Source organism: Pinus tabuliformis, chromosome 4_1 (assembly GCF_031772625.1).
Source record: "Pinus tabuliformis cultivar Carrire ecotype Pingquan chromosome 4_1, CPIR1, whole genome shotgun sequence".
In the NCBI taxonomy this organism is placed as follows: Eukaryota; Viridiplantae; Streptophyta; class Pinopsida; order Pinales; family Pinaceae; genus Pinus; species Pinus tabuliformis.
Genome location: NC_142303.1, coordinates 264,305,444 through 264,323,490, shown reverse-complemented (window position 1 = coordinate 264,323,490; position 18,047 = coordinate 264,305,444). Strand labels below are relative to the sequence as shown.

The following is an 18,047-nucleotide window of genomic DNA, read 5'->3' as shown; positions in this document are numbered from 1 at the left end:
TGCAAGGATCTAAACAACCACTAGAACCATTTTAATATTGATGGTTTAACATACCCCCTACTATCCCTAGCCCCAACTAAGGGTAGAAGGAGGCAATTACTAAACTAACCTGACCTCCAAGGTCCCATTATGGAAATGGGGTCTAAATTTTTTGAAATTTTTTTAACTTCCTCAAAGCCTAAAATGAATGACAATGTTGCATTCATTTCATCAAGACCTTTCCAATGACATAAATTATGTCTTGATCCAACTCCCACATCAAAAGATATGGCCATCCAAAGATTTGCCTATGAGATAGTGCCACATGATCTTGACCTACCACGTGGCGCCCATGTGACCCCCAATTTGCTACCCTAATCATCTTCCATGTCACAATCCACATGGTAATTACACACAACTACCAGCCCATTCTTATCGGCATCACATATTAATCCCCTTTCGATGATTGACATGGACCAACCCATACACACACATACACAAATATATATATATATATATATATATATATATATATATATATATATATATATATATATATATATATATATGTATATCTATTCAAAAGGACGCAGGTGTGGGCCCCTGTAAGGCCACATCACCTTGGGACTTAAATCCCAGGAGTTCTACCATGTTCTCCGCTCGAAATATCTAGGGTCTGGGCTTCCAAGATGATTTCATCCACTGTCACACCCTCCACATATCTTGGGTCCCACATAAATCTTGAAACATTTGTTGCACGAATAAAGTCATCACTCCCTGTGTGTGTTGTGATGTGGCTTAACCACCTCCCAGAGATCTTGAAATCTGGTGATGTGTTCGTTCACCATCACCTATGGGTTTTGGTGCAACAACAATCACTTTCCAATTAAACTGTGGTATCAAAGCTAAGGTCAAGGATTCAACACACACTCAGGTCATGTTGTGGGGGGTATTGTTGCATGAATAAATTCACCACTCCCCATGTGTGTTGTGATGTGGCTTAACCACCATCCAAAGATCCTAAAATATGGTGATGCGTTTATTCACCATCACCTGCAGGCTTTGGTGCAATGGAAACCACTTTTCAACAACCCTTTTCTATTGATGTCAAAGGGGGAGAGTAAGTTGTGATAGCCCATGTAGAGGAGAGAAAGCCATTGGTGGCTCACGCAAGGAGAAGTGCAGAAGCAGCTTGAGTATTGGCCATCAGCGTGGAGAAGTGATGAGGTGTTCCCATCAATGCCAAAGGGGGAGATTGTTGGACAATTGGCATTGTATGGATGGCTAGTGGCATCAAGTGTGTTGGAATTGATGTCAACCAGATGAGCATTGATGTTGGTGGTAATAGGTGTGCTTTCATTGATGTTAACCAAGTTAGCATTGATTTCCATTGGGGTAGCATTGGTATGCATGGTGTGTCAAGCTCAAGGGGAGTCTTATGGTTTCTACAGTCTTATGTAGAGAACCATCATAGTATCAAGATCACTTGAGAAGTCATAATATGATGGCTATGATAATTGGGAGTCCAATGCTTCAAAGTAATTTATGCCTTAGGAGATCAACTCAAATAGTCTTGGAAGTGGCATAGTTGGATTGTGTTCGGATAGGGTTTTCCAATTTTATATTGAATTTTTCAAATGGCCTCCTAGATAAGGATTTATAGCTAGTCAAAGTTGAAGAGCCCCAAAGTCAAAGTTGTAGTGCTAAAAAGGGGTTAAAGGACCCTTTAGTGGAAATTTAGTTTGGTGGTGTGGCTAAACAAGGCAGAGTATTTAAGTGGAGTAGCTAAATAAGGATCGTGAAAAAATGGCTTGACAACATTGCAACATGGAACATTTTCATTAGCTAGTAGTGGAGCCCTCTTTACATGAAAGCCTGACGGATGGACCCCGGAAGGTTCAAACAAGGCACAAAGGAGGAGGTTTGGGATGGCAAGTGTTGGGATCGCGTGGATAATCCACAAAGCAGTGGAGTAGGTAGCACGAGCTTTTCATTGGTAGATGTTTTAAAGTAGGGAGGCCCACGTAACAGCTAAGCCCATAGGACCAACCCCACAAATTTTAAAGGGTCACAAGGAGAAAGCATCAAGATACAAGTGTTGGGACACACCAACATGAAAATTTGGGAAGAAATCGACTAATGAGAGCGGGGCATAATTAAGGGAATGTTCGGGACCCTTGAAAAATTAACAAAGGAATTTACCGTAAAACATAAGGCTCAAGGACCCTTTCTCTCTCCTTTGACAAAAGGACAATGGCAGATGATGTCAACATTGGTGACATAGGACTGATGAGAAGGGGACACATGTAATGCATTTTTGGAGTTTTTAAGTACCTAAATGGGCCATTTTTGGGTGACATGTGGACTAATTCAGAGTGACACGTGGCATGAGTGACAAAAGTATGATGTCATCTCGCTGGCAGGAACCTGGAAGGTTTTGGAGTGAGGCGCAAAGGAACCGATGGGATGATAGTGCATTGGGATGATAGGGAACTATGAGATCTGACTCAGCCTAGTAGGTAGTTGATTGGTTCACATGGTTGCAGTTGGGGTCCCACATGACACGCCATCCCTGCAGGTTTACCTTGGATAGTCTAAGTAATGCACAAAGAGGAGCAACAGGCTTATGAGACATCAAACTAGTGTAGAAAATCTGAGGGCTAATGGGAGTGAAGGAAAGAGGCCCCATCGGACATGTAAGCCCATAAGGCTTAACCTAGAAAAAAGAAAAGGCACGCTAAGGTTTCTACTAGGATAACAAATCCAAGAGGCAGAGATTGGGTTAATAATTAATGGTCCCGTCAAACAATTGAATGTGCGTCTAGATCTTGGTTTTGTGTGTTAAATCAACCAAAAACATTTCGCCCAGAAATAATGAAAAGATGTCAGGATAGAAAGGTATTGTAGTTATGTTACAAGTCAACCCAATAGGCCTTTTATTAGCCAATACACATAGTAGGTGGACCCCACACTACACGTAAACCTGGAGGGAAGGCAAAATACTAAGGTTAAGCCCAAGACTCGGGTATGTGTAGTTATTGTTATCACTCAGAATTTTCTCAAGGTTAAAGAAAAAAATTTCCGAGGTAACCACAAACCTACTTTTAGACTCGAGTTCTAGCCAACCTAAGTCCAAAGAGGGCTCTCTCTTTAAAATTTAACATTGTTTTGGGTGGGATCTCAGGCTAGTTCTTAGTGCTCATGAGGTTTTGATTTTGATTGGGTGGTGGAATTCTGGGAACAGATGGGCAGAGCAGGCCTTCAAGCCATTGGGCTATGGAGTTAATCAAAGAGTGGTTTAACTGGATCAGACCAATTACTAAAGGAGGAGTTCACAAGGTAGGCTAGCACAACAAAAAGCAAATTTGTAGGTTCAAATGGATGAGGTAGTCCTAACCAGGGTGAAAGGGCAATGAAGAATCCTTAAACCGGGATCAAGATGAAGAATAGAAGGAGATCAGTAGCAAAAGGGAAACTAAGAATCCTTTACTATGCACCTGGGGGGGGGGGGTGGGGAAGGGGGGGGCACTACGAAAGTAAGGGAGCAATTAAGAATTCCCAGACTATGATAGTTTAGCAGAAAACAATGAGAAAGTAAACAGTTAAGACAGAGAGCGTTAAAGCTAATTCTGAAATATCATTCCTTGTTTACCATTTACATTTTATAGAGACACATGTGAATATTTATAAACATGAAGAGAAAACAGTAATAAATATGAAGAGATAATACTTATTTGATTTCCACTATGCACAAGAATCCTGTGAAATGTCTTTAACTTTATTCCATGATCTAGCAAACCAATCCAGTTATAATTACAATAGCTCCTTAACTTGATATGAAATGTTTATAGAAATGTATTTGAATCCACCTAAAAGACTTCAAATAAAGAAGTATTTATACAAATTCTAAACTGAAATATCTTGAAAAAATATCAAGATTGGTTTTACAAATATCTCAAACTGTTTTACATTAATAGAACTTAAATAAAGGAAAATCAAAACTAATGAATCTATTTGGCACTATATTTATGGATTTATGGTGATGAAAGAAGAGAAATTCGAATTTGATAGCAACTCTTAATTGATGATGAGGCATCCAAGTCACTAACTGCATCCTTTTTTTGTGCATTCTGCTCCAGCAATTTTGCAATATTAGGGTCCATTGATACCTTTGTATATCTCAATCCGATATAGATATGTAAAACGTGAAAGAGGTTATTGTAGATAAGTGTGTTTGTGAGATAAACCTCTCTCAGTTTCCCAAAATTTAGCACCTGCTGTTCACAATATTCTTTGCAAAAATATGTCAAAAACAGGACTTTGCACAGTCCAAAAAATAGGTTGTGAAGACATGCACTTATCTCCCTACTGGGAATACCATTTCTACTCTGATTTCGTCTTTTAACCTTGATACACTTTGACTATTCTTTACTGTGTCCTTTTACCTTCACTGTATATTATGGGTTTTTATTGTCTATTTCAACAGTAAATCATTTAATTTCATGTTTCCTCTGCTTGTCTTTTAACTGTATGTTTATTTTCCATCTCTGTTTGAATAGATTTTATAACAATCTCAGAGTAAACAAGTCTTATGACTAGTATTAAGACTGTTTATCCAAGGCTGCTATCTTTTGATCGCCTGTAAAATAAAACAAACTGTTAGGAAATTGTTGGGTTCATAGGGAGGGTCATTAACGCCTTTATCGAGCTTTATAGGTCTATGGAGTGAGTCCAAAGTGCTTTTGGGAGGTAAACCATGCTTGAATTGGTTAGCAGAGGCTCTAGGTAGCATAGAAGGGTTACATAAGGTTTTACTACACAAACAAGCGAAAACAAGCAAAACTGGGGTTTTCGTGTTTAAACGGGTAAAGGTTTGATTTTCTTGAATTTTGGCGCAAAGTGAACTGTAGACGGTTTGTCGTGTAGCGAGGTGAATAGTGATATTTTTGGTGGGCAGCAGGCTGGCGGTAAGCGGTTTATTTCGCACAACTTTTGGGCGCTGGGTGGTTTTGGGGGGAGGCCGCTTGATTCCATAGACTGAACAACACGTAGCACGGGGGCTCGGTCTAAAACCACTCATATCGGGAGGGTAACATTCGGACGTCGGGCCCGCCCGATATGGTTAATAACCGTCAGATCAAAGGATAGGTGATCGGGTTTGGGAGTTGTGCGGAGGGTAATGGAGGGGCCTGGATAATGTTTAAGCGTGGTGGTTTTAATTAAATTCAGGGTTAAGGCGGGGGTTAAGGGATTGGGAGTAATTCTATTGGTGAAAGGTTTGACTTTTTAATTAATTGCAAATCAATTAATTTACGTCATTTGTTGGGGTTTTATTTATAAAGTTTATATTACAAACTTCAGGGAAGGGATATTAAAATTAAAAGGATTTAAAAAATACATACGGGAGAGGGTATTTTTTGGGAAATATATAAATAAAATTAAAAGCTAATATAAACGAAAGCGGTAAATGGATTTAGCGCTAAGTATAATGTACATTAATAATTCATTGGCTTTGTATAAACACATTATAACTTAGGCTTAGTGTTATTTTTGTGGGTTTTCTTAGGAAAAGGGGCTTACTTAGGGGTAATGGTTTTTCCTTAGGAAAAATGGTGTTTTACCTTAGGAAAGGGATTTGTTCGGGAAAATGAGGGATAGTGAAGGGAGTTAATGTTTGTGGGGAGAATTTTAGTACTTAGGACCTATAAGTCATTGGGCCGAGGGTCCAATCCCTCCAGAAGTCAGAGAAATGCTCTGAGCCCCTTTGACTTAAGATTTTGGGTACTTAAGACTTTGCTTATGGGAAAATAGTAAAATTAAGGGTGAAATGAATGGGGGAATTAATCAGTTGACTTTGTAAGCTTAATGCATGCCCAATTTCTCATTCGTACTTGGAATTTTCATGATGAGGGTGATAAATATGCTTTTGTCTAACAATCATCACAATTCTGCAACCTTTTTACTACTTACCCATCTACTCATTCTACTATTTTTACTTCTCTTTATTAGGTTGAACTTAAGCTAGCAAACCCTTATCAAAACATTTTTCTTTTCTTTTACAATAGTAATCTAACTAAGTCAAACCTTATTACTTCCAAGGGCTTAGATTAAACAGTTGAACTCCTTTTTATTTACTCTATCTAATCTACTTATCTGCCAAGATTACATTGTTTGGTCAGATTTTATTTCTCTATCTATAAGCATGAGATTGAAAGGATGAAATAGCCAAGTTTAAACATTTTGACTATCATGGATTTGTGGCATAGGTTACAAACTACACACAATCATTTATTTTGCATAAAAAGTAAATAGTAGTGGCATTTTGACTAGCACACTTTCTTGGTCTTTTCTTTCTTTGGGGTTCATATTTTTCATATTTTTTGACCTTTTTATTCTTTTTGTTCTTTGATTTTTCTTTTAGGATATACCCTCTTTACATTTTTTAATTTTTTGAATATGGAAAACATTTTCAAAAAGCAAAGGTATGTACATATTACAGGGGTAATCTCAGCCATTCAAAAATTATGACTCCTATTGGTATAGGAACCTAACAGTGGCTCCACTTGGGGATGGCATTTCCTTGTGAAATGTCAAGAACACCATCGACTAGTAGCCTGATCCATTGGGCCAATCCCACACATGTATATGCTTTGTTGTATAATCTTTGTGACTAAAAATTTTGAACTGAAAATACACCCTGTTCTGCAAATTGGAATCTGATCTAACATAAACTTGCTGCTGAAAACTAAATTTATTTAGACTAAAATTCTACCTGCTTTCTCTAATCAGCTTTCTAACTGCTGGTTAGGTAAAATGAAACAACCAATGCAACCACTCAAGCATTATATATATTGATGGATTTTGCTGCTTGGGCTTGTTTGTGATTAAAACTGAGGTTCTAAAGCCAAATATAACCTTGTCAACCAATGAGAAGATAAGGAAATACTTGCTTTCCTTTGTAGGCTCTAAAAAATGTACAAAAGGATCTTCCAAAATGTTCAATTGATTTAAGCAACTGCACACTTGTTCTGGATGGCTTCCATGCCATGAAACTGAAATGTCACTTTTATCTTTAACACCCTGTAGACTTTCAGATGAGCTTTGTGATGATACTTCTACTGATTGAAATGTTTGTCTGGTGAAACTATTATCATCTTGATTTTGACTCTCATAGTCTGTTAATGGAGAAAAATTCTGATTGCATTCATTATCCAACCTATCAACTATTGGATCATAAAGAACTTGAAAGGATTGCTGCAACTTATTGCATATAGGTTCAAATGGAACTTCATAGATTTCTACAAGCTGCTCCTCCTTTTCTTTAGAAATTTTATACCACATTTCCTTTAAAAACTGAAATGATTCAAAACAAAGAGGCAAATAAACTTCACTTATTTCCAAATTTTCTGCACTTTCTTCTTCACTTTCATAGCTGATATGGATAAAATGATCACTGTTTTCAAGCTGCTGAAACTGAATTTCCTTATTCCCCAAACTAGCTTCTGATTGCTCTATAAAGTTAGTTTGGATTTGAAGAACATAATTATCATCATACTGATCATATTTAGGAAAATCATTAAAAGAAGTAATGTTATCAAACATACACATTAGATCAACATATTGCTTTATGAATCTATCTTCTAATCTATGGTAGTTGGAATTAGTAGGAATTTGTTCATCATTCTCAATCTCTTCTTATTGTGGAACAAATGTGTCATGGTAATTTTGAGCAAAAAATTCATCTTTCATGGTGATCTTCTGCATCATTTCCTCTGTTTTCTTCATCAAAATGTTGAGTTTTTCCTCTTTTTCTAGTTTCAACTTTCCTCTTCTAATTTGTAGATTAACTTCTACATCTACTGCCATGTTTTGCATCTGTTCCAGTGTTGAGGGGTTTCTTTCTCTTAGTTGAAATTCTATCTCTGGATCAAATGCTCTTAGGTAATGCAAAATAGCTGAATCAGGGGGAGGTCTTATATTTGATGGCATTGAATAATAGGTTTGATTAAATCTGTGTGAAAATTCTTGTATTGTTTCATCTGGTTGTCTTCTTAATTGATTATATTCTTCTATGATTACAAGAAGATTGACTTTGATTATCCATCTATCAAGGAAAGTTTTGACAAACTGTTGGAAATTTGAGATGCTTGCAATAGGTAAATTTTTGAACCAACTCTTTACTCTACTTTGCAAAGAAAGAGCAAAAAGCCTAATAATAACATCATATTCATCGATTTCAAATAAGTCTAGATAATTCTCAAAGCCTTGAATATGTTTTTGAGTAGTGATACCATTCTCTCCATCAAACCTAGGGAGATGCTTGTAATAATTGTTAGGGAAAGCATGGAGTGTCAGAGGTAAGATGAGTGGCTTATATCTATCAGGAACTTTATGAGGTATTGGAATATGTACAGGGATTGTATGATTAGTCTTAATATTTTGATTCTCCTCAATTGTAAAACAATCTTCATAAGAATTAGAAGAATGCTGCTCAAATGTGTAAGGAGACTTTATATCTACAATTTTCAAAGGCAAATAATAAAAATTTAATCTAAAATCTTCTCTAAAATACAATCTACATTGAAAATCTTTATCAATGAGAAAGAACATAATGTCTTGGATAACAATCCAAGTTAAAAGCCTGATCTTTTCACATAATTCTTTTAGGTTCATTCCTCCAGTGGAGTCTTTATTGTGGAATTGATTTGGAGTCGCCAGGTGGATGATTTTAACCTTTGTGTGTTTGATCATTGTCCACCATCATAGATCAGATCTAAATCTGTAAAACGATTCTGAAGAAAATGTTAGTTCTCCCCAGTATGGTCACCACTATGTTATCACTCAGAATTTTCTCAAGGTTAAAGAAAGAAATTTCCAAAGTAACCACAAACCTACTTTTAGACTCGGGTTCTAGCCAACCTAAGTCCAAAGAGGGCTCTCTCTTTATAATTTAACTTTGTTTTGGGTGGGATCTTAGGCTAGTTCTTAGTGTTCATGAGGTTTTGATTTTCATTGGGTGGTGGAATTCTGGGAATAGATGGACAGAGCAAGCCTTCAAGCCATTGGGCTATGGAGTCAATCAAAGAGTGGCTTAACTGGATCAAATCAATTACTGAAGAAGGAGTTCACAGGGCAGGCTAGCACAACAAAAAGCAAATTTGCAGGTTCAAATGGATGAGGTAGTCCTAACCTGGGTGAAAGGACAATGAAGAATCCTTAAACCAGGATCAAGATGAAGAACAGAAGGATATCAGTAGCAAAAGGGCAACTAAGAATCCTTTACTATGGACCTAAGGGGGGGGGGACTATAGAAGTAAGGAAGCAATTAAGAATTCCCAGACTAAGATAGTTTAGCAGAAAACAGTCAAGACAGAGAGCATTAAAGATAATTTTGAAATATCATTCCTTGTTTACCATTCAGATTTTATAGAGACACATGTGAATATTTATAAACATGAAGAGAAAATAGTAATAAACATGAAGAGATAATACTTATTTGATTTCCACTGTGCATAAGAATCCTATGAAATGTCTTTGATTTTATTCCATGATCCAGCAAGCCAATCTAGTCTCGATTACAATAGCTCCTTAACTTGATATGAAATGTTTATAGAAATGTCTTTGAATCCACCTAAAATACTTCAAATGAAGAAGTATTTATACAAATTCTAAACTGAAATATCTTGAAAAAATATCAAGATTGGTTTTACAAATATCTCAAACTATTTTACATTAATAGTGTAGAAATTCCCACTGTAGATCACCTGGTAATGCAATGTACTAAAGAAAAACACTAGATCTACTTCTACAAACAATTGAGTGGAAGCTTGATCAAACATGAGCAACATCAAGCATGAATAGATACCACGTAGAAATTTCCCACCTATAGATCACCTGATAATGCAATATACTAAAGAAAAATACTTGATCTACTTCTATAATCAATTAAGCGGAAGGTTAATCAAACATGAGCAACATCAATAAGAATACATATCACTGATAAGAAGGAATAAATCATACATAACACCGAAGATATAACCCGGGGAAAGCCTCAACCTAAAACCCCAACTCTGTATTATCATACAAGTGGAAATATAACCAGTATTACAAAAAGAATTAGCTCAAAAGCTATCCTTCTCTCTCTGCAATATCTCTACTGCTCATAAACAATCAAAGGCCTCCATCTAACCTCCAGATCTACCCTACAAGCCTCCTATTTCTTTGTGCAATTCTGATTGGGGTCCAGTGTAGCCACTTGTGTGAATTGGCCTCGTCACACACTCACTAATCTTTGATGCAACTACGCAGTCCTGAAGGAGATAAATCCTCATCATGGATGAGCTTCCTTTATAGGAAAAATATTCATCCAACTGATAGTACATTGTCCCTTCTCTGATCTCAACTGGGTCTCTATCTGAACTGACATGCATGAGTTATTCATGAGAGAATCTTCAGTTATCTGAAGTACAACAGTTATATGCTAGCATGCATTAACTAACTGAACTTACTTAATTTAAACAAACTGTTTAAATCAAATATAACTGGACTTGACTCTGTTAATTGAGCCAACTAATTACTACTCAAATTAGAACTCATCCTTATCTCTTTAACTGATGGATAAATTCCTCAATCAATGGAGAAACTGTTGCATGTCCTCACATAGACTTCATGTTTGATTTTTCACAACTAATTAACTCATGGTGAATTAATTAATTTATTTTCAAACAGCTGTTAAGTTCAAATTTGAATTTTACTTCCTATTTTTAGTCCAGGGACTGACTAAAATAAGAATCCATCCTGAACTGCTAAAAATATAATGCTATTTTTAGCACTTCCATTTCTCATTCCCTGTTGCTCAATCCAGCATTGGTACCCAAAATGCCATTTTTAGCAGTGCTATTTTTAGCATTTCTTGTTTCCATTTTCAACACTCCCTCTCAACAAGAAAGGCTTCAACTCGAACCTAATCCTATACCTTTGGAATGTTCTGCATGCAACACTTCTACTAAGTGTGGTTGCTCCAGCGACTCTCGGAACAAAAAAAAAAAAAAAAAAAACCTCCCAACTGACCTCTTTGTTGGGCTAGAAACATACTCTGATGTTGAAGCTCTACCTGCTGTTGACAAGTGCTCCCTCTCTGACCTCTGAGCTACTACAACACTCCATGTATCTCGCACCATTGCACACCTCTTTGTGCCATCCTGCACTGATGCAACACTCCTGTGCCTATCACATTGCTGCAACATGCTAGCTCTACACAGTATTACGACTCTTGCACTGTAGCTCTCTTTGCTGCTCCATCCACATCTGTCTCTACCCACTCAACTAGTCCTGCTACTCCTCGTTGGGGCTCCCGTAGCAAGGTTGAATCAAAGAGGTTGGGTACCTCAAGAATCCTGCCCCTATTCTAGCCTTCTTGGGACTGTCACTCCACATCACCCCACCTCCTACTTGGAGGTATGGATGCATGTGATCCCTCTGCCCATTTGGCTCGAAATTTCCCCCTATTGGAGGTCTTTGCATGAGTGGATGCCTCCACTCGATCTCCACTCGGCTTCCCCAGTTGTGGCTGCTCCACAACCTCTTGAAGCTGCTTCACCAATCGTGGCTCCTCCACAATTGTCTGAGATTTCTCCTATGGCTGCATGTTGAGAGGTGATTTACTCTCCTCTCAACCACCAAGTATCTAACCTTTGCCTTGTTCTTCAAGGCTTTTCATGCATCTTGTACCTCAATTGCATACAGGTTCTTGGCTAGCACACCAATCTGTTTCATCTTTCCCGTCGTCACAAAATTTTCTAGGAAAAGAGCTGATTTTAAATTAGCGATATCTCCCTCATCCGAACTCCGATTCAACTGATTTTTTTTTTTTTGAATTTGGGTATTTTTCTGCAAGGAATCCAAATCTACTATTTGTTTCTAAAAATTTTTCACAAATTTTTTCAGATCTTCTCTGCAAAATCTCAGCCCAAAACTCAAAACTTCAAAATCTCCTCTAGTATATTGTTGTCATCTCTGATCACCTTTGCTCTGATACCATGTAGAATTTTTCTACAAATCAGCTGGCTCTGATACCATGTAGAAATTCCCATTGTAGATCACCTGGTAATGCAATGTACTAAAGAAAAACACTAGATCTACTTCTACAAATAATTGAGCGGAAGCTTAATCAAACATAAGCAACATCAAGCATGAACAAATACCATGTAGAAATTTCCCACCTATAGATCACCTAATAATGCAATATACTAAAGAAAAATACTTGATCTACTTCTACAATCAATTCAACGAAAGCTTAATCGAACATGAGCAACATCAATAAGAACACATATAACTGATAAGAAGGAATCAATCATACATAACACAAACGATATAACTTGGGGAAAGCCTTAGCCTAAAACCCCAACTCTGTATTATCATATAAGTGGAAATATAACTAGTATTGCAAAAAGAATCACCTCAAAAGCTATCCTGCTCTCTTTGCAATACCTCTACTGCTCATAGAAAATCAAAGGCCTCTATCTAACCTCCTGATCTGCCCTCCAAACCTCCTATTTCTTTACGCAATTCAGATTGGTGTCCAGTGTAGCCACTTGTGTGAATTGGCCTCTTCACACACTCACTAACCTCTTATCCAACTACGGAGTCCCGAAGGAGATAAATCCTCATCATGGATGGGCTTCCTTTATAGGAAAAATATTCATCCAACTGATAGTACATTGTCCCTTCTCTGATCTCAACTGGGTCTCTGTCTAAAATGACATGCATGAGTTATTCATGAGAGAATCTTCAGTTATCTGAAGTATAATAGTTATATGCTAGCATGCATTAACTAATTGAACTTACTTAATTTAAACAAACTGTTTAAATCAAATATAACTGGACTTGACTCTATTAACTGAGCCAACTAATTACTACTCAAATTCGAACTCATCCTTATCTCTTTAACTGATGGATAAATCCCTCAATCAATGGAGAAACTGTTGCATGTCCTCACATAGACTTCATGTTTGATTTTTCACAACTAATTAACTCATGGTGAATTAATTAATTTATTTTCAAACAACTGTTAAGTTCAAATTCGAATTTTACTTCCTATTTTTTGTCCAGGGACTGACTAAAATAGGAATCCATCCTGAACTGCTAAAAATAGATTGCCATTTTTAGCACTTCCATTTTTCATTACCTATTGCTCAATCCAGCACTGGTACCCAAACTACTATTTTTAGCAGTGCTATTTTTAGCACTTCTATTTTTAGGATTTCTTGTTGCCATTTTCAACAAATGGAACTTAAATAAAGGACACTTTTCTATTTGGCACTATATTTATGGATTTATGGTGATGAAAGAAGAAAATTTTGAATTTGATAGTAACTCTTAATTGATGATGAGGCATCCAAGTCACTAACTGCGTCCTTTCTTTGTGCATTCTACTCTAGTAATTCTGTAAGATTAGGGTCCATTGATACCTTTTTATATCTCAATCTGAGATAGATATGTAAAAAGTGAAAGAGGTTATTGTAGATAGGTATGTTTTTGAGATAAACCTCTGTCAGTTTCCCAAAATTCAACACCAGATGTTCACAATATTCTATGCAAAAGGATGTCAAAAAACAGGACTTTGCACAGTCCGAAAAATAGGCTGTGAAGACATGCACTTATCTCCCTTTTGGTAATACCATTTCCACTATGATTTCATATTTTAACCTTGATACACTTTGACTATTCTTTACTGTGTCCTTTTACCTTCACTATATAGGTTTTTACTGTCTATTTCAACAGTAAATCATTTAATTTCATGTTTCCTCTGCTTGTCTTTTAACTGTATGTTTATTTTCCATCTCTGTTTGAATAGATTTGATAACAATCTCAGAGTAAACAAGCCTTATGACTAGTATTAAGACTGTTTATCCAAGGCTGCAGTCTTTTGATAGCCTGTAAAATAAACTGTTAGGAAAATGTTGGGTTGACAGGGAGGGTCATTAACGGCTTTATCGAGCTTTATAGGTCTATGGAGTGAGTCCAAAGTGCTTTCGGGAGGTAAACCATGTTTGAATTGGTTAGTAGAGGCTCTAGGTGGTGCAGAAGGGTTACATAGGGTTTTACTACCCCAACAGTCGAAAACAAGAAAAACTTGGGTTTTCGTGCTTAAACGGGTAAAGGTTTGATTTTTTTGAATTTTGGTGCAAAGTGAACAGTAGACGGTTTGTCGTGTAGCAGGGTGAGTAGTGATAGTTTTGGCGGTTAGCGGGTTGGCGGTAAGCGGTTTATTTCACACAGCTTTTGGGCGCTGGGTGGTTTTGTGGGGAGGCTGCCCGATTCCATAGACTGAACAACGCGTAGCACGGTGGTCCAACCTAAAACCACTCATATCGGGTGGGTAACATTTGGATGTCAGGACTGCCCGATATGGTTAATAACTGTCGGATCAAAGGGGAGGTGATCGCATGGTGATCGGGTTTGGGAGTTGTGAGGAGGGTAATGGAGGGTCCCGGCTAATGTTTAAGTGTGGTGGTTTTAATTAAATTCAGAGTTAAGGCAGGGGTTAAGGGATCGAGAGTAATTCTATTGGTGAAAGATTTGACTTTTAAATTAATCAAAAATCGATTAATTTACGTTTTTTGTCAGGGTTTTATTTATAAAGTTCATATTACAAACTTCGGGGACGTGATATTAAAATTATAGGGATTTAATAAATACATACGGGAGATGGTATTTTTTGGGAAATATATAACTAAAATTAAAAGTTAATATAAATGAAAGCGGTAAATGGATTTAGCGCTAAGTACAATGTACATTTATAATTCATTGGCTTTGTATAAACACATTATAACTTAGGCTTAGTGTTATTTTTTGTGGGTTTTTTTAGGAAAATGGGTTTACTTGGGGGTAATGGTTTTTCCTTAGGAAAAATGGTGCTTTACCTTAGGAAAGGGATTTGTTCGGGAAAATGAGGGATAGTGAATGGGGATAATGTTTGTGGGAGGAAATTTTAGTACTTAAGACCTATAAGTCATTGGGCCGAGGGTCCGATCCCTCCAGAAGTCAGAGAAATGATCTAAGCCCCTTTGACTTAAGATTTTGGTTACTTAAGACTTTTCTTATGGGAAATTAGTTAATTTTTTTTTTTTTTTTTAACAAGGTCGTTTACTGATATATTATAAAACATCAAGGAGCGAGTCCTATTACATAAGATGGTAAGATAAAGGAGGAGAGGATCCAAAATGGGTACACAGACCCTTGATCCGTGTCAGAGGACTTGTAGTTTGAGAATTGAAAAAGATAGCGGCTATATTGCTGGACAAACTGGCCTACAAGAAAGCAAAATTTGCAAGACATAGAAAGAGTTACAGATGCTGGTTTACTGAATCATCGAACTGGGGCTCCTTTTTCTCACTGATCTTTGTCGAGGCCTCTCCGTGCATGCTTTGAGTCATTGCTTTTATGTGGGTTATTGCTTCTTCGAGGTGGTTGCATTTTTATTTAAGGCCTTCACTCTCCGCTCTCTGTTTCTCCAACTTTTTCCTCTTGGATTTACTGTCAGCCTGGAATTCTTCTTTGAGGTCATTAAAGTGTTTTACAAATCGGGCAATCATGAAATAGTGGGCTTTGCACAAGGTGTAGCTACTGTTGGTTATAACTCGCTCCAGAGGATTCTCTACCATAACGTTACCGATCTTAGAGTCTGCTTGAAGAACTTGGTACAGAGGAAGATATAGAGGATAGCAGAGGGGAGAGGAATAATGGGAGAGGGAAGTAGAGGAGAGCTGGCAGATAGCGTGGGCCTGTAAGAGGAACGCGGAGGAGAGACAACCTTTGACAGAGAGAAAAGTGAAAGCGAGGAGATAGAAAAGGGGAGTGGAAGAGACCAGGGAGGTGGTGCGCGCAGAAGAAAGGAGCTGCTTCAAAAAACCAGAGAGACTGTTAGCGAAAAATCAAAGGAAAGCACAAAAAACACTGCGGTTACCACTGTTGACAGAGGGAGAAAGCCTTCTTTTAGTGCTGATCAAAAAGCCCAAACTAGAACTGAAGAACACCTGAGGCTTTCTGAAGAGAGCGCTTCTGGGACTCGAGCCTTTACTCTTATGATCTTGAAGAACTGAAGCTCTGAACTGAGGAAAGAGTGAAGTTTCCTGTTGTATATATAGAGGGTCAAGAGTCTGGGCATCAGAATCTGAGGCATGCGACTCAGAGATTTTACTGACCATGGAGTCTTGTCTTGGATCACTTATGCAGTCGATATAGATTATGAAGGGACTGGTGCCTAACCTCTGTTTGGAATTGTCACGAGAACTCTGTCTGGACATAGTCCCGTACCGAATTCTTCCGTCTGTGTAGATTTCCTTTTCAACATTCATGATGAGGAAGATGACGGTGTCAGAAAGGGAGGAGTCAGCGGACAGCTTGTCGACTTTGGGAGGAGAGGCAGACGAGATTATGAGATGACTGATATGATCGAGATTCAGAGGAGTTGTTGAAGGATGGGTCGAGTTAAGGGATTGACTTGTCATAGATATGATCATTCTCTCGAACCTGACCAGTAGTTCTGTTGACTGCCCTGTTAGAAAAGGAGTCCGCCTCCATATTGTTATTCCTCAGAACATGTTTGAAGGTGGTGTCTCCCAGATGGCTTAGATTATTCATGATCCTGAGTTTGATGTTACTGAGAGCCTTTTTTTCGAATTCTCCCCTTGTGACCAATGCAACGATCACAATTGCCGAGTCACCCATAATGATTGGATTCTGAACTTGCATTTGTTTCATGATGCTTTTGCCTAAAAGGAGGCTGTATGCCTCTGCCATATTATTCGACATTTGTCCCAGGCCCCATTCGTAAGTTGCGAGAATTTTGCCATACTGATCTTTGATAATTCCCCCTGCCCCTGCTTTCCTTGGGTTGTTTTTTGATGCTCCATCAAACTGGAGGGTGGTTCTCTTTTGCTCATGTATCCATTGATTTATGTCTTCCTTAGTGCCCCTGAGTTTCCAGATGTTCCCCCTCTTGCCAGCTGTGGGAGAAAGTTGCTTATTTTTATCATAACTTAAGCAGAATTTATTAAACCAGTCTTCCTCATCTTCCTGCCATCTGGATCGATTTGGTTGAGAGACAGAATTGGCGCTTATTATTTTAGAGACAAGGCCCATTGTTTTTGCCAGGGTGCAAGCTGGGTTTGGCTTCTGGTTGTTGAAGATGCAGTTATTCCTGGTGAGCTAAATTTGCCAGCTAAGCGTTGAGGGGATACATTTCCATAAGCGAGTGATGATGGCCTTGCTTTTTCTAGAGTGAGGGTAACATTTCTCCCAGTTTCTATGAAGGGTAGGGAGCTAGTCGAAGGTCTCTCATATTCTCAGCGGACTGGTTCCAACAGTTTTGGGCATAAGGGCAATCTAGAAAGAGGTGTTGACTACTTTCCTCCTCAGCACGGCAGAGACAGCAGATTGAGGGGCCCTGAATTCCTTGTTTTTTGAGATTCTCGGCCATGAGAATCTTACCTTTGAGAAGAGTCCAGGTGAAGAATTTGATCTTTGGAAGGCGTTCAGTTTTCCACACAGCTGAACGAAGATTCCAGTTACCAAGAGTAGAGCTTGCCTGGAGAAGTTTGTACCCATCTTTTACAGTGAACTTTCCTCCACTAGGATCCCATATGAACCTATCACAGGCATCTTTGTTTATGGGAGCTGATCACGATAGGGAGATCTTGAGGTCTGCCCATTGATCCCTGAGATTATTTGGGAGAGGGAGATCCTTCCAATCAAGCCATCTATTTTGATCCCATAGGGAAATGTCAAATAGAGAGTTCAATTTTTTTGCCTCCATCCATGTTTTCAAGGTGCTGAACTGCTGAAGAAGATTTCTTGGCTTCGATCCCATAATTCTGTCTGTCCATATATTTGTTTCTTTTCCATTGCCCGGTGATTTTGAGATGTGATTTTTGAATTGGGGGAGGACTTTTTTAACGAGTTTCCAAACTGGAGTGCAGGACCTTTCTGCAATTACTTCAGAGAGGACATTAGAGTTCAGCCCATTGAGGTATTTCCTTTTCATAGCCTCAACCCACCAGGAGCCT

The 18,047-nt window shown here is 38.1% G+C and overlaps 1 protein-coding gene across 1 annotated transcript; it reads right to left on the bottom strand.

Annotated features, from left to right (window-relative positions):
• Positions 1–16,470: 16,470 nt before the first annotated feature.
• LOC149175281 (uncharacterized) lies at positions 16,471–17,124 on the bottom strand. Its single transcript, XM_089421104.1, has one exon. It carries the CDS (start codon positions 17,122–17,124, stop codon positions 16,471–16,473), a length of 654 nt encoding a protein of 217 aa, XP_089277230.1.
• Between the last annotated feature and the right edge of the window lie 923 nt (positions 17,125–18,047).